Genomic DNA, 17832 nt, shown 5'->3' on the forward strand with positions numbered 1-17832 from the left:
TCTCAGAGTATCCCATAAAAATGACCTCCATTGCTCTTTCTGCAAACTTGTCATGCTTGACTAAGTTTGTAGCATAACAGAGGCAACCAAATACTCTTAGATGATCTATGTGGTTCTTCATCTTGTACAGAACTTCATAGGGAGTATGGCCTTGCAACACAGTGGATGGAAGTCTATTTATGAGATACACTGTAGCCTTCACACATAGACCCCAGTATCTTATGGGAATATCAGCTTGGAACCTCAAAGCTCTAGCTGTGTCCAAGATTTGTTTGTGTTTTCTTTCAACCATGCCATTTTGTTATGGTGTATGTACACAACTACTTTGGTGCACAATCCCATGTTGGTTCAACAACTCATTACATTTGGAATTAAAAAATTCAGTGTCATTATCTGACCTTATGACTTTGATAGCAGCATCAAATTGAGTTTTTATCATAGACAAAAAATCTTGTAATACTACTATGACATCTGACTTGAATTGCAACAAGAATACCCAAGTAAATCTGTTATGATCATCAACAATAGTAAGGAAATAAGATTTCTTATAAAGAGTAGCAGTTTTATAAGGTCCCCAAAGGTCTAAATGTACAAGTTGGAATGGAAATTCACTACATGAGTCACTAATTGAGAACTTCAATCTAGATTGTTTAGCCGTTGGACATACTGAACAATTTTCATGTACTAGCCTATTACATTTGCCTTTTATTACTGCTATATGTATCCATTTCATGATTGACAAAGATGGATGCCCAAGTCTCGTATGCCATAGATGATAGTTTCCAGAAGTAGTATCCATTGTTGCTGTCATATTTATTCCTGTAGAGTACTTGTTTATTTGTTTCATGTGTCTCTCACCTCCTGATCTGAAGATGTACAAGCCACATTTCTCCTTACCAATCCCCATCACCTTGCCACTGAATAGATCTTGAAATACACAGAAATCAGGAAAGAAGGAAACAGAACATGATAGTTTCTTGGTAAACCTAGAGACTGACAATAGGTTGAATCTAAAGCCAGGTACAAATAGGAATTCCTTATAACTGACTCATCAAACACATTTGTCTCTCATATGTGTGTGATATCAGCCTTACCACCTATAGGCAAGTATATTTTGTCATTGCTGGAGTTTTCTACTTTCTCATATTTCAACAGGTTTTCTAAACTAGCTGTAATGTGGTGAGTAGCCCCAGAGTCAACTATCCATTCAATATGTGGAATGTATGAATGAAAACATGTGATAGTACCTGATGAATTTGTTGCAAGTTGGCTATCTGCAACATCCTTGCTCAACATATACAGGATTTGTTGATACTATGTTTCAGTGAAGTATTGACCCTTTGCATCTCCTGAGGCCTTTCCTCCAGTGAAGTGACTATCATGGATGCTTGTTCCAGCAGGAGTGCCTACACCATATGCATTATTCACATGTGCAAAAGGTTGAGTGTTATATTTACCATTGACAAAAAGTTGATTCTAAGGATGTGACTGGTTGTTAGCATTTTGATTTCCACTTCCTCCTCTAGAGTTGTATCGGCCTCTAGGTTTGAAAGCATCAGGATAACCAATTATCTTCCAGCATTGCTCCTTTGATGACCACTCATATGACAATGTTCACATCTCAAAATAGGCCTTTTTCCTCTGTACCCTGGATCTCTACCAGCTTGTAATATAGTAGGATCATGAAGTCTATCCTGACCAGTTGCGACCTGATGACAACTGATTGTCCTTTCACTTTCATCCTCATAAATCATAGCATATGTATGCTTGGCTTACAGTGGGAGCTATAGATTTCATAAGAATATGCCTTCGAGTTTGATCAAAAGAGTCATTCAAACCATTCAAAAATTGAAGTAACCTTTGGTCTTGTAGATGATCATCATATTCTTTGGATTTTGGGCAGTCACATTTAGGAGTTGAAATTATAGTGTTGTATTCATCCCAGAGCTCTTTGTGTTTCGAGTAATAAGTAGAAACAGAGCTCGTACCTTGTGTATGATTGGTGATTTCTCGATGCAATTGGAAAACTCTTACTCGATTGATTTTGTTGAATCGTTTCTTCAGATCCTCCCAAATAGCACTGGCACTTGATCCGTATACGATTCCACTTAACAAATGCTTCGAGACAGAATTCATGATCCATGAGTGCACTATTGCATCACATTTCTCCCACGCATCAGCCAAAGTATCCTGAAACTTCTCCATGCTGCAGGTTCCATTGACAAATCCCAATTTGCCTTTTCAAATGAGAGCAATCCTCATTGATCTGCTCCAAAGGCTGTAGTTCTCAGTTCCAGTTAGCTGGATAGGAATAAGCATTGAACCAGGAGTGTCTGATGGCTGTAAGAAAAGCGGGTGTTTGTGATCGATGTGTTCTTCAAGGTCTTCCATGTCAGCTTCAAATTCCCAGATATGAAAAAAGGATCGAGTTTGCGAAAGCGAATTAGAGCTCAAGGCTCTGATACCATGTCATAATTTGTGTAGTCGAATGCACACATTCATTAAGCCATTAGAGAGAATAGAAAGCTTGAAGAAGAAGATATTTTGTGGAATGGTTTCTGTTACTTCATTCAGCTCAACTGAGCATTATTTATACATGAACGAAAGTAACATTTTCTCTAACCAACTAACTACTTTGTAATAACTAATATGACAGCTGGAATTACTAAATTAATACTAACTAATTTAGTTGGCTAACTAACTATCAGTAACAACTCACTTTATACAACATGCCTATCTACAACTACCATTGATCAACATATATTTCAATAATAATCTTTGTCAATACTAATATTTTTCTTCTAACTTTATTATTTTAAAAACAATATTATTCTTTTTTAAAAAATATTCTTTTGAGAAAGTTGAAAATAGAATAGGAATTAAATAAAAGAAAGAAGAGTTTTTTGACATTGCACTAGGGTAGGAAAATTAATGTAACCATACAAATTTCTTGAGAAAAAGGATATTTCTCATAAGATGTTTTAACGCAACCCAACAACTGCGGCGGCACAGCGTTGAATCCATCACGATCACCGCCACTCTAAGGCAACGATTGACCCTTTTCTTCTCCGTTAGGAACATCACAACCTCTGTCGATCTGGGGAAAGGCATTCTCCGATTTTACAGTAAGTTCGTTTTTTTCTCCACTGTTTCGTTTTTTAATTCAATTTGCTTGATGAATTGATATTTATATTTTGTTTGTGATTTTGGAGATGGATGGTAACAAAGATGAGGCTTTGAAATGCTTAAAAATAGCGCAAACTTCGATTGAATCTGGAAATCGTGAACGGGCGTTGAAATTCTTGAACAAAGCTCGTCGTTTAGATCCATCGCTTGAAATTGATGATTTATTGTCTCAAGCTGATACTTTTCAATCGAAAAATAGTGTATCCAACTCTCCCTCTAGCTCATCTATACCCTCCGAGTCCGAAAGTAGTTGTACTCGAGTTTCTTCGTATACCGAGGAGCAAGTTACAATTGTTAGGGAGATCAAGAGGAAGAAGGATTATTACGATATCTTAGGGTTGGAGAAAAGATCTAGTGTTGAGGATGTGAGGAAATCTTATAGGAAGCTGTCTTTAAAAGTTCATCCTGATAAGAACAAGGCTCCGGGGGCGGAAGAGGCGTTTAAGATGGTGTCTAAGGCGTTTCAGTGTTTGAGTGATGAGGAGAGAAGGAGAACATATGACTCTGTTGGCTCTGAGGAGCTTGTTTATACGAGGCGTCCTACTACACGTCATCATGCTACTGGATTTCGATTTAGTGATGACGTTGATGCTGAAGAGATATTTAGGAATTTCTTCTTTGGCGGTATGAATCCGGCAACAACTACTCATTTTAGCTTTGGCACTGGAATGGGAATGGGAGGAAATCAGGGATCAAAGTCCTTATTCAAGACTTTGATTCAATTGTTGCCTGTCATATTGATCTTGTTGGTCAACTTTCTACCTTCATCAGACCCAGTTTATTTATTTTCAAGGTCTTATCCATATGATCTTCGCCTGGCTACACAAAGGGGTGTTAACTACTATGTCAAGTCTGGGAAATTTGAACAGGAGTATCCTGTTAATACCCCAATGCGTTCCGCCCTTGAAGAAAAAATTGACAATGATTATTTCTCAATTCTATCTCACAACTGCAGGCTTGAGCGACAACAACTTCATTGGGGTTATCAACGACAAACACCAAATTGTGATACACTGAAGCAGTTCCAAGCTGCAGCTTGATTTACTGATGAAAGGGTGCAGTTTCCTCCTTGTGATATCTTACTCCCAAAATAAATTTAGTATTGGATTTTAGATTGACAATCATATGCGGTTTGGTCCCTTTTATTTAATTCCTCTCCACACGAGGACATATTTATAGATGACTTAGTGAACTTGCCAATCTTGTTTGCATTGTTTGATAATTGCTGTGTTATAATTGCAGAACATATGCTAGTTTATGTCATATTCTGCTATAAACTCTACTGGATAGTAATTCACTTTCAGACCACTGGTGGTTCGTTTGCTTTATTAAATTACTACTACAATCATGATTGGAGATCCACTTCTTCTTTTATTTGGATAAATATGATTGAAGGTTGAGTTATTTAAGTTCAGGAATGAATGTCATATCTTTGTGGACAACTAGCTCAACTCATTTTAAAGTTATTTGGTATATTGTCGATAAGGTAGTTAACAGATTCCGTATGGTGTATGGTGCCTGCTGCTATCTTTTGGTGCATCTGGAATGAAAGGAATCTTTTGATGGGATTTCAATTCCTAACCACATTCTTAAATCCAACTGTTTAGTCTTCTTATATAGCTGGTTCAACCAGGCCCCTGTAACCACTGTTGATCTTTTTTTGGACTATGTCTGCTCTTTAGTTATTCAGTAAATTCTTGTACAGGAGCAGACCCCTCCGTAAATATTTGCCTTGCATCTTCATGATGCCTTGTAATGAAATCTCCTTTTTTCATCAAAAAAATTAGTTAACAGATTCCAGGTTGCAGTACTCACTAGATTGTTTTATATATGAGTTTGGGCAAGGTCCAGCCGATGAGTGGTACAGCACTATTTCTGTTAGATAATACAAGCTGTTTGATCTCAATGCTGTGGTAATTACTTGACAATGGCATAGGTTTTGTGGAATATTAGATTGAATTCAGTTGAATTTTGTGACCTTTATGTTCCTCCCGTCCTCAGAAGACTTGTTGAGTTCAGCCTTTTCTTGTATTAAAATTTTACAAGCAGGATTTTGTCTTTTCATTTCTTTCCTTCTTCCTTGCTGTAGTAATTTACAAAATCCCATAAACATGTATTCATTCACAAGTTCCTACTGGCTAGCATACATCGTGGTTCAGTAGGCAGTTAAGTTTGTGACGAGCTTAGACAAAACCCAGTATATGCATTTACCAGGTACATAATGAGCTATTTGAGCAATTGCTGAGTCAAGTAGGACCATTGATTTATATTGGTTCTGAGTAAAATGTTCCCCTCTTCTCTTGGTGAACAGGTGAAGTACTCCTAAAGTCTGCTAATGACGTGGGTTTTTGGCCAGTGATAAAGATCAACTGGTTACTGTGTGGCACAGTATAGATTGAGCTGACTGATTTTTTCCTTCTCAATAATATATTTAGACTTTTTTCAACCACTTCAAAGGTAATAAGTAAAGGAGTTTCTACTTGTTCTTCCTACATTTTGCCATGTACAAGGGTATACCCTATATTTTGATTCTTTTTGACAAGCGGAGTGTGTATTTCTAGTATAATTTACATAAATCTCATAGTGTTAAGAGTTAATTACATTATTTCCCTACTCTTTTTCAAATTACAAAAGTCCCTTAAAATTTATGGATTTTGGATATATCACTAGACTTTTGATACACAGGCGAGAGGGGAGGGATGTATCAGAGAAGGAATAAGACATTTGGATATATAGGGGAGGGATGTATCCGAGGGGATAGGATCCAGATACACAGGGGGGGATGTATTGAGAGGGGGATATGTATGTATCCGAGAGGGATAGGGATGTATCAACGAGAGGAAAGTGATGTCGCCAAGAGGGTATTTTTGAAAAATTTTAAATGGTAGAAAATTTTAGAGATTATGGTCAAATAAGATGTGTAATGATAAATTATTGTATTTTAAAAATGGCCCTTGATGACTTCCTTGGAAATAGGGATGACAACATGGTGGTGTTGGGTGGGGTGGGTTGAGATAATTTTTTTCTGAATTGATGTGGGCCAGTTTGCGGGTTTAAACAAAAATAGAAGAAATACTAAAATTTAAAATTATTCTAGGGGTGCTGATGGGATTGTCCAGCCGGTTATTTTTAAAAAACTATATCATCCCAATTTTTTAGGCATTTTATAAGTATAATCAAAATTCGGTTCTTTTAGACCGTCTCAATTATATCAGTGTTTCTTTGGTGTTGGTATGGTTTCGTTTTTATTTTTTATTTATAATGTATCACCTCAAAATACATCATTGTTAAAACATTTCTTTCATAAGTGTGTTCTTGAAAAAGCACTTCAATTCTTCAATAATTTGGTGTCGGTACGGTTAACTTAATTTTCATTTTTATTTTTATTTTTAATGTATCAAATCAAAATACACCACTGTTAAAACATTTCTTTCATTAGTGTGTTTTTGAAGAAACACTTCAATTCTTCAACAAGAAGCTAAAAACGTAAAACCTTGTTGCTATATTGTTTGACTTAAGACTTTCAATTAGATTGTTTGACAGAGGATTTATGATAATATCGTTTGATTTTTAAATCTAATTGATTTAAAGCTAATTAAAGGGCAAAGATTCAGAGTCATTCAGTCACCATAAGCCTGGAATCTATGTTATATTTATATTTAAAAAATATTATAAAATATATTTATATATTAAATTTAACATATTTGTAATGTATAAAATATATTTGCTGTAAGGTTATTTCGTTGCGTGCGAAAAAAAATCGATTTTTTTTATGAATTAAGAAAACCAATAGGAATGGGTGGAGCAAAGCCTTCTTCACCAACTCCATTAGAGACTAATGTCAGATTGACCAACACAAAATTTGATGAAGCTACAGGAAGTCAGAGTGATTCATTATTAGCATATGCTAATGCTTATCAAAGATTAATGGGAAAATTGTTGTATGTAACCATAACTAGACCAGATATTAATAATATTATTTTGACACTAAGGATGTATTTGGTAAGAAGGAAAATATTTTTCATGAAAAATAAGTGAATTACTAACTTATTTTCTCATGTTTGGTTGTTAGTAGAAATTATTTTTTAATGTTTGGTTGTTGAATCAAAAATATTTTTCAGAAAATACCTTTTATTTTTGGCTTGAGACTAAAAAAATACTCTTTAGAAAAATAATTTCTGATCCGAAAATCAATCACGATAATTGATCTAGAATCCGACCCCAACACCCAAACTAGGACAAGATTCCGATGATCTTTCCAAAATTCAACCATGAGATTTGACAAAAATTCAAAAATATTTTTCTTAAAAAAATAAAAAATTGACGTGGTTTGGGGGGGGGGGAGATAGGGGTGGGAGTGACATAAAAAATGAATTTCTTTTAAAATTTGAAATATTTTTCAAAAACATTTTTTTTTTTGATGGGGGTGGCGCGGATGGGGGCGTAAAAAATGATCTTTTTTTAAATTTGAAATATTTCCCAAAATATTTTAAATTTTTTTTTGATGAGAATAGTCCGGTTGGGGGTGGCGGGGGTAGGGGGTAGGGTAAAAATGAAAAAAAAATTGAAATATTTTTCAAAAACATTTTTTTAAAAAAGAAAATTGACGGGGATGGCCTGGGTGGGGGTGCTAGGGGGTGGCGTAAAAATGGCTTTTTTTAAATTTGAAACTTTTTTCATAAATAATTCTTAAATTTTGTTTTTTGTTTGGGGGGGGGGGGGGGGGGGGGGNGTAGGGATAAAAATATTTGAAATCTAATTTTTATTTTTGAATGGGGAGAGTCGGGTACGAGGTATAGGTAGGGTGAGAAAAAAATTAAAGGATGCAGTGGAGTTTTCGAAAACGTTTTCCTTAATTTTGGAAGGGAAGTCATTTTTCTTAAATTTAAGGAAAATGAGTTGATTTGAAAAATATTTAAGCCAACCAAACATGAAACAATTGGAAAACATTTCATACCAAACACACCCTAAGCCAATTCATGCAAACACCAAAACAACCACATTGGGAATCATCTATAATAGTAGTAATTATTTGAAACTTGCACCTGGGCATGGTATCCTTATGAGTTCATCCTCTAGTCAGGAGCTCACATGTTGGTGTGGTTCGGATTGGGCAGCATGTTCAAATACCAGAAGATATGTAACATGAAATATGATCAAGTTTGGAAATTCGTTGGTATCTTAGAAGTTCAAAAAGCAACAAATAGTGTCAAGGAGCTTTGCAGAGGCAAAATATAGGAGTATGGCTTCAACAGTAGCTGAGATTACATGATTGATAGGTCTATTTCAGGATATTGGGATGAATGTGACATATCCAGTAATTGTTATGAGCTGGGGTGTAGGCACATGGTGGTCAGGTGTCTAATTTGACACTCTTCGTCAGAAAAAAATATTGTATATACAAGTAAAATGATATATGAAATTATTAAATAACAAATTTTGAACACCCTTGACACTATAGGTTGTTGTAGCCTAGTGGTTTTAGATCTTTTTAATGGGTTTCAAACACGTTGAGTGAGTTAGTGGTCGTGTGTTCGAATCTCACTAGCAACTTTTTTCCTTTTTAAAAAGACCTTTTGTTGTGCAATTTTTGAACACCCTTCGTGAAATTTCTGGTTCTGCCACTGATTATGAGTGATAGTAAGACAACAATACAAATTTCCTCAAATCCTACTTTTTATGAACGAACTAAGCACATAAAAATGGACTACCACTTTATTCATATCAAGATTAAAGGACTTGTTGAGACAACTTTTGTGGAGACTAAAGAACATCATGTAGATATATTGACCAAAGGGCTAAGCAAGGCAAAACATTCCTACCTAATGAGCAAGCTAGAAGTGTTCAACATTTTGCACCCTCCTTGCGGGAGAGTATTAGAGTTAGAGTCATCATGTGAAATAATTCCTTAGTCAGTTAGTTAGACTAATGATTGTTAGAATAGTGGTTATATACACAATTGTCAAGTCTAAGACAGATGGCAAAGTAGGTAATTAGAATTTCTAATCTATATATTGCATGATGTACAACCGTGGATGGTTTAGATCAATGAAATTGTAATTCACAGTACTGTCTTCTTCACATCTCTTTCTCTGAATCAGCTAGTCATTAGCGAACTATTGGAGCTAGGCTCATTGTCTAAATTTTAATACCAATACTTAGGAACATATATCACTATACTATTATGATTTATGGGAAAAGATGCAGGGTTAAGCTACATATTTTTACTTGTTGAACTTGTTCGAAAGGATTAACCTTCAAACATTCTGTACAATTAGGTATATGATCGATGGACTCTTACTATTTCTATTCACTCTTAGTACTAGACCAGATTCTTAAACAACTTGAATAATGTCGATTAAAGGCTGGATGATGTTATTTTATCATATCAATATGTTATATAATAGTAATAAAGTTGAATGATGTCGATTAAAGATTGGATGATACGATTTTATCATATCCACTTTTTATAATATTAGAGAGTATTAGGAGTTTAACGTTTATTTCGAGCTCTTTTTTGGTGTTTTACATTTTCTTTTCTAGGAACTGTTTAGCTAGTGCTTTATTCTTGTTTAGTTTGAATCTTAGTTATTCTTTTGGTATTTATATATATAAAAAATACTCCTTCCGTTTTATTTTATATTAATTAGTTTGATTCAACATAAAATTTAAGAAAAAAGGAAAACTTTTGAAATTTGTTTGTTTAAAATAAGTTATAGATATTTGTGTGGATATAAATTATTTTATAATGAATATTTTAAAATTAAGTTGTCATTTTATATAGAAATATGTCACGAATTAAAACAAAAAAAAAAAAAACCATGAGTAATTAAATAACCACTAGACAATTTTTTGTACACTGTTTTTTAAAACAATTAGGGGTCGCTTGGTACAAAGTATTATAACGCAGGGATTAGTAATGCAGGGATTAGTAATGCATGGATTAGTAATGCAAGGATTAGTAATGCATGTGTTATTTTTATCAATGTTTGATTCATTGCTTTCCACCTAATTTTGGATTTGGATTAAAACTTTTACAAAAGTTCCTTACCAATTATACCCTTGAATTGTTATAGAATTTTCTATTTTAATTAATTGGGCCGAGATAGATAACTATTGGACAATATTATTTTTATAATTGAGTCTTATTACTAAATTTTTAGAGCTCAAATTATCAAAATTCAATTGCTTTGAAATTAAATAAGGCTATTACTTTGGTTTTTTTTCTTTTCATAAATGACGTGTTGCTATAATTACAATGTCGTTTGAAAAAAATCAGGAACACTGAGAATGTTTTCTGTTTCGGTTCCTTTTATGATACATGTTATAGACAATCCATTATTTTATTTCTCAGCTTATCCTATTTACAAACCTAGTTATAAAAAAATTTAAAAAGAATAGATGGAATTCGGAATTAGTTAGAAATTTCACTTTAACATTTGAGTCCTTTTTAATCTAAATATTTAATTTCTTCGTTGGGTCCATAATTTTATTACATGCAAAATAATTTCTTTTGCCTTATTATCCTATATTTGAAGTTAAATGTAATTGAGTGTTTTATTGATAGAAATATCTAAGTTGAATGAGTTTATCGACACAAAACAAAGTTCAATGTGACTTTACTTGATAAATTCTCAAAATTGAGTGATCTTTTGAGCAACAAACAGCTCTTTTTAAATAATCAAATTTGTAATCTAAATTATTTAAATAAATTTACTGATATAAATATAAAATATAAAATCAAGAAAATAAATAAAATGATTGAAAGAATTTGAGGGATATTTTTGTCTTTACATAGATAATCCGGTGGTATTAAAACCTATGTATTACAAATACCACCAAATGGAAGGTATTAGTAATACATCAAATAATACCATGTATGTTAGATTAGTTATACAAGGACCAAAATTCCTACCAAACATGATACTAAATAATATCATACATAATACATGGACTATTTCTCTTAATACTTCCTACCAAACGACCCTGAGAAAATGATCAAAATGGTCCTTAATGTATGACTTTGATTCCATTTGGTCCTTAATGTATGAACTTGATGGAAATGGTCCTTTATGTATCATAAATTGTGATCAATTTGGTCCTTAATCCTAAAATTAATATTTTATTTTATTTTGCCGTCAAAATACACGGAATATGTAAAAGATGCGCTCGTTCAAGACTTTCCTTCCCCTGTTTCCAAAAATTTCAAAATGACACATCAATTTTTTTTAACCTAAAGGGCAAAATCGCTCATGACGGAGCGATTTTCTTCTGACAAAATTGACGCTGTTACTCCTTTAAAAATCATAAAAATTGCTGCCGGTCCAAAAAAAAATTCTGTTTTCTTTAAAATCGCTGCTATGTATTTTTTTTTTTAACAAGCAGCGTTTAAAAAATAGAAATAGCTGCTATAGCAGCCAATTTCTTAAAAAAGTTTTAAATTTTTTTTTATTAAAAATTTCCGAGGCGAGGACTGCTTAAAAAATAATGGGAAATCGCTTCACGTGTAGCGATTTTAGTTATTTTTTTTTAAATAATTGCTGCCATTAAAAATTTTATGGTTAAGAACCAAATTAATCACAATTTATGATACATAAATGACCATTTCCATGAAGTCCATACATTAAGGACCAAATGGAATCAAAGCTCATACATTAAGGACCATTTTGATCATTTTCCCAAACGACCCCTTAAGATTGTTAATTTTGAAATTCTCATTTATAAATTAGGAACGTGGGTGGGTGTTCAATTAGTGTGGCAATCGGAAATGTCGAACGTTGTAGTTTTGGACAACGGTGCTGGCGTAATCAAGGCTGGTATCGGCGGCGAAAGAGATCCAACAGCTATTGTCCCCAATAGCATGGGCCGTCCACTTTCTTCCAAGAAATGGCTTATGGCTGACCAGCTTCTTTCCCCAGACGTCGACCTCACTTCAGCCACCGCCCGCCGCCCTTTCGACCGCGGTTATCTTATCAACCCTGATCTCCAATCTTCCATTTGGTCTCACATCTTCTCAAACCTTCTCAAAATTACTCCTTCACACTCTTCTCTTCTTCTTACTGAACCTCTTTTCAATCTCCCTTCCATACAGCGCTCAATTGACGAAATTGTATTCGAAGATTTTAATTTTAAGGCCCTTTATGTATCTGATTCCCCTTCTTTGGTTCATCTTTATGAGGCATCTCGTCGCCCTTATGGCCTTGTTTCTAAAGCCCAGTGTAGCTTAGTTGTTGACTGTGGATTTTCTTTTACTCATGCTTCCCCGGTCTTTCAGAATTTTACATTGAATTATGCTGTTAAAAGGCTTGATCTTGGTGGTAAAGCTTTGAGTAATTACTTAAAGGAGTTGGTTAGTTATAGAAGTGTTAATTTGATGGATGAAAGTTTCCTTATGGACCATGTTAAGGAGGAACTTTGCTTTGTCTCTTTGGATCTTCCCAGGGACTTGCAAATTGCTAGGTAATGCTCATTAATTTTCAATTTACTTTCATATTTCCAATGACTTTGAATATTTGTTGTGTCATTGTTATCATTCTGTGGATATCAAAGTTCATGCCATTCCGAATTAAGTGACAAACTCTGTGGATGTCAAACTTCATGGGCTGCACCTTATGGGGTCTGTTTGCTCTTATTTTACTTAAATAACTAGTTCAAAAGGATGGGGGCATTAACGCAGGATGGGTCGTGTACTGGACTACCCTTAATTAGTTCAAAGGGGTCTCTAATTATTTGAAGTCAATTATATGTTTTGGCCCCTCTGAAACAAATGTAGAATTAGGATCCTTCAATGCCATGACGTTTGAACCGTTTTCTAAACCTAAAACAACTTAAAACTTAGATTAAGCCAGCAGAAAATCCACATTAAAGTAAGATGATCTTTGGGTGCCAAACATGCTGGGATCTCCCTTATTCATAACTACTGCATCAATCTCCCAGGAAACCGGGGAAGGACAATTTGTTTAGGTGCACGTATGTGCTTCCTGACGGTATTACACATACCAAGGGTTTTCTAAAAGACCCTGAAGAACCAAAGAGATATCTTCCTTTGTATGATGAAGCTCTGCAGCAAGTAGCAGAGGAACAAATTGATATGGATCAGCTTGAGAACACTGACAATTCCGAGGACAGGAACAGAAGAAATGGATCAAAAATTGATTTGACAAAAAATGTACTTTTTCCAAGCCCTTATAAATAGCTCATCATCCTCTTTTCTTTTATTCTAATTTATTTGTATGAACAGGAATTTGGCTTGACAAATGAGCGGTTCCTTGTCCCAGAGATGATGTTTCGTTCAGCTGACTTGGGTCCGTATCACAGTGTATCTTTGACTTTTATTTCAGTTTTGTGTTCAATTGAAGAACCTGCTTCAATTATTCAGCATTTTTTCCCTTCCATGTGAATTAGAGTGTTTGGAAGTGTAGCTCTATGAATTTGTTTATTCCTAAGTATGAATTTGGTTGTCAGCATCTCAGTTATTGGTGGCTTACAGGACTGAATCAGGCTGGACTTGCAGAGTGCATTCATCGAGCTATCAGTTCCTGCCATTCTCATCTTCACCCTGTTCTATATGAGAGGTAGTGCAGAAGCCTCAGCGCATCTCAAAAGCTTATCTACTAATATTGGTTTATGCTTATCTTCCTTTTTCTAATGTCAATGTATTGAATTTGGACGAGGAAGCATTATTCTGACGGGAGGCAGTACTCTATTTCCTCATTTTGCCAAAAGACTGTAAGATGCAGCCTTTATTGCCCATTGCTTACGAAAAGCTGGATGTTCTATTTGCTTATGTATTGAAAATTCATCTCAATGCAGAGAAATGGACCTTCGGCCTCTTGTCCCAGATAAATATCATTTAAAGATCACGACTCAAGAAGAGTAATATACTGTCCTTTTGGAGGAACTGTTCAAAGTGTTTGTACTTCTCTAACATGTCTTTTGTTACTGTTTGCAGTCCTATTCTAGGTGTTTGGCGTGGAGGATCACTCTTGGCATCAAGTCCCGACTTTGATGCGATGTGTATCACAAAAGCTGAATATGAGGAGCTGGGATCAGCAAGATGTCGAAAGAGATTCTTCCACTAACTTTTCTAGTGTTATGGAGAGGAGAAATTCAGATTTTAGGATGATCGTCGGCCTCTGCAGTTGCAAATGAGCTAAATATGGATGTGTTTTCTCGAGAAAAAAAATCAGATTTGTTCTGAATGATTCTTTTTCTAGTCTGTTTCTTTAAAATATTGCAGAACTCCTTGGTTGGTTTAACTTATCTGCAATGAAATGTTGTTGGCATCTTCAATGTCAATCCTGTTTCTCGTCTCGTGTCGCTTGTCCTTGATTGTAGTATGGGTGTTATGTTGCAACTTGTTAAGGACAAGATGAAATTACGCATATCATTGGTTGTACGACTACGACATGCGGATCAAGACTGATGGAACAACTTTGGTGAATATTTGTTTGATCTTATTGGACAATGATGATAGGATCAAATGGACCAAGACAAGTTTCTGAATCAGTCAAACAAATGAAACTGCTTCTGGTGATTGCCTAACATTGTTAGCATGATGGACAACTGTATGATTGTGTATATATTAATGTAATTATATAGTGCTATAAATTAGTATTATTATATAGATTTATTGTAGAATCGGAGAAATAAATATTGTGATAGAATAGCTGATTCGAAGGGATAGCAAAACAAATTTAGAGGGATAGAACAGCTGATTCGGAGGGATAGCAAAACAAATTTAGAGGGATTGAATAGCAGATTTATAGCGATAGAATAGCTGATCTTTAGGGATAGGAATGCTGGATCTTTAGGAATGTGTAATCCTTATATTCTCTATTTAATAGAAAAACTCACTTTGAGAGGCATTCATCAAAAGTTGACATGGTATTAGAGTTTTCTCTTGGTTGTCTTGTTTCATAGACTCATTGGGGTTCCTTCTAAATTTTTTTTTTGAAAATCTTGGTTTTTGTTGATTGTTCCTCGACAATCAGTCCTACCTAAGGCTGGCAAACGGATAGGACCGGATCAACAGGATCGGTTTTACCGAAACTGGTATCGGAATCGGTTCTCGTTACCGGAATCGGGTCTTACCGGAACCGGTTTTACCGGATCGTTGTGTACCGGTAATTTTTTTTTTATTAACTTTAATTATTATATAATATTATATTATTAATTAATAAAATTATATTATTAAAAAACTTCAATTTAAAACTTTAAACTTTAAAGTTTAAAATTGACTTTAAATTTTAAAGTTTATAACTTTATATTGAATTTAAAGTTTAAAATTGACTTTAAAGTTTAAAGTTTATATTGAATTTAAAGTTTAAACCTTAAAATTCAATTTTATATTAAAGTTTAAACTAATATTAAAATAGTTGAAAATTAAATTTCTAAAATGACTTGGATTAAATATAAGAGACTATTTTAAAAGAAAATCAAGGCGAATAGCCGTATATTTATTCAAATAAATAAATTATACAATACAAATATTAGAAAGAGACAAAGAGTACATAATCTAGGCATTGAATATTAATTATTGTACTAACAATTGAAACTTTTTTTAAAATCTTTTCGTAACTTTTGTATCATTTCAAAAGAAACATTTTTTGGAACTTGTATTTGTCGTTCTTTTTCCATTGCTTCCATACCATCATCACTATTATCACCAAATATTTCATCTATTTCGTCTTCTATTTGGCTATTTAATTGTGGTAGTCCGGTATTTCTTCTTTCGGCATTGACCCAATCTCGAAACAACACCGATATTTCCAAACTATCCTTTGCTAATGAATATCGATGATCTCCAATCATAAATCTCGCCGCACTAAAGGCTTGCTCCGAAACGACCGATGATGCTTGAATCGCTAGCACATCTCGAACAATCCTAGCAAGGGTCAGAAATTGATTTTCACGATTCTTTCACCATACTAATATTGGAGCTTGAAGTTAGCCTTCTTCATGCCTAATCTTTTCTCGTGCCTGATTGAAATATAAATCAAAATCATTATTAGTAGATGATTCAAGCTCAAGATAATCATCCATCCAATCATCCGTATCATCGCTTCTAGGTTTACAAGATGGAGGTTCAACTATTGGAATATTTTTTTCTATAGATTTATATGTATTATATAACTCTCTAGCTTTTATATATATGCTACTTTTACAATCTTCAACACTAGGAGTTTCATCATCTCTAATTTCTAAATTTGCATAAATCTTTTCAACCATTCTTTCAACACCTTTTAATTTGTAATTTGGGTTGAAAGTAGTAGCAGTCAAATAGATTTGAGGAATAGGGAAAAAATATTTTTTGAATTTTTCAATCATAAAAGCAAGGGAATTTTCAAATCGATCTTTTCCTTTATATTTTGCAAATTCAGATGAAATAGCACAAATATTTACTAAAACAGAAGAAATAGTTGGATAATATTGACCAGAAGCAGCATTTGTTGCTTTATAAAAAACACTTAAAAATTCAATAAGTTCTTTTGTATTTTCCCAATCTTCATAGCCAATTCTCAAATTCGGGTCCGCATTATGAGCATTAAAAACTAATTGTACCGGCTCTTGATAAATATAAGCAACTTGAAGCATTTCAAATAAAGAATTCCATCTAGTGCATACTTCTTTTGGAACTTTTCTATATTCAAGTCCACATTCTTTACAACGATTTTTAAATTCTGTAATTCTAGCTTTTATTTTAGCTTTAAAAATCCAATTACAAGCAAGTCTAATTTTTTCACAAGAAATTCCAAATTGAGAAATACCATCTTTTACTATCAAATTATACACATGTGCGGCACACTTAATATGAAAAGAATCATTATCAATTGGACAAAGTCTACATTTTAAATAATCAATTGCTTTTAAATTATTAGAAGCATTATCTAAAGTGACACTCATTATTTTATCACATATTCCATAAAATTGTAAAATAGAGCCTATTTTTGTTGCTATATAAGCACCGGTTTTAGTTTCTTCAACATATTTATATCCTAATATTCGTTTTTGCATGTTCCATTCATGGTCAATCCAATGGACAGTAATTGTAAAATAATCATTACCATTAGGACTACGTCCCATATCAGAAGTAATAGATAATCTACCATCATAATAAACAAATAAACAACGAAGAAAATGACAATATTCTTTTTGATATTTAAAAAGATCACTTTTAATTGTACTTCTTGGAATACCTTCATAATCTGGGTTATACAATTCCCGAATATACTGAATAAAACCAGGATGTGAAGGAAATGAAAAAGGCAAACCACAAACAGCAACCATTTTAGCTAATTCTCTACGATCTTTTTCTTTACTATATGTGCGGTGTGTGCTTCGGCTAGCCGGGTTAGTCATATTTAATACACTTTGAACCATATTAGAACCTCCAGCTCCCATAGAATTTTCAGGTTGAGGTATTCCATTTCTATTAGCCCTTTCTATATCATCTAGGCGAGCAAATTCTTTATTACACTTTCTCAAATGTGTTCTTAGTCGTCCCGTTCCCCCTTGTGTACCCGTAGTTACATGTTTCATGATCAATTTACATTTCGTGCAAGTAACAGTAGTTTTTTCCTCATTTTGTACCAAAAATTTCCATACTAAAGATCTTTTAACACGTACAACGGTCTTTGAAAAAGT

At 33.8% G+C, this 17832-nt stretch overlaps 2 protein-coding genes across 2 annotated transcripts; both read left to right on the plus strand.

Annotated features, from left to right (window-relative positions):
- The first annotated feature begins 2881 nt into the window (after positions 1-2881).
- LOC125868554 (chaperone protein dnaJ 49-like) lies at positions 2882-4570 on the plus strand. Its single transcript, XM_049549189.1, has 2 exons — positions 2882-3125; positions 3213-4570. The coding sequence occupies exon 2, from the start codon at positions 3213-3215 to the stop codon at positions 4224-4226; it is 1014 nt and encodes a 337-aa protein (XP_049405146.1). The 5' UTR covers positions 2882-3125; the 3' UTR covers positions 4227-4570.
- Positions 4571-11925: 7355 nt separating this feature from the next.
- On the plus strand, positions 11926-14584 carry LOC125868549 (actin-related protein 6). Its single transcript, XM_049549175.1, has 7 exons — positions 11926-12645; positions 13123-13354; positions 13427-13490; positions 13676-13760; positions 13864-13914; positions 13999-14061; positions 14138-14584. The coding sequence occupies exons 1-7, from the start codon at positions 11954-11956 to the stop codon at positions 14265-14267; spliced, it is 1317 nt and encodes a 438-aa protein (XP_049405132.1). The 5' UTR covers positions 11926-11953; the 3' UTR covers positions 14268-14584.
- The last annotated feature ends 3248 nt before the right edge of the window (positions 14585-17832 follow it).

Source organism: Solanum stenotomum, chromosome 6 (genome assembly GCF_019186545.1).
Source record: "Solanum stenotomum isolate F172 chromosome 6, ASM1918654v1, whole genome shotgun sequence".
Classification (NCBI taxonomy): domain Eukaryota; kingdom Viridiplantae; phylum Streptophyta; class Magnoliopsida; order Solanales; family Solanaceae; genus Solanum; species Solanum stenotomum.

Excerpts from the sequence above, each read along its gene's own strand:
- LOC125868554 (XM_049549189.1), top strand. The coding sequence starts at position 3,213 with ATGGATGGTAACAAAGATGAGGCTTTGAAATGCTTAAAAATAGCGCAA.
- LOC125868549 (XM_049549175.1), top strand. The coding sequence starts at position 11,954 with ATGTCGAACGTTGTAGTTTTGGACAACGGTGCTGGCGTAATCAAGGCT. Across the intron at positions 12,646-13,122 it reads AGGGACTTGCAAATTGCTAG|GAAACCGGGGAAGGACAATT; the intron begins GTAATGCTCATT and ends TCAATCTCCCAG. Across the intron at positions 13,915-13,998 it reads CCTCATTTTGCCAAAAGACT|AGAAATGGACCTTCGGCCTC; the intron begins GTAAGATGCAGC and ends ATCTCAATGCAG.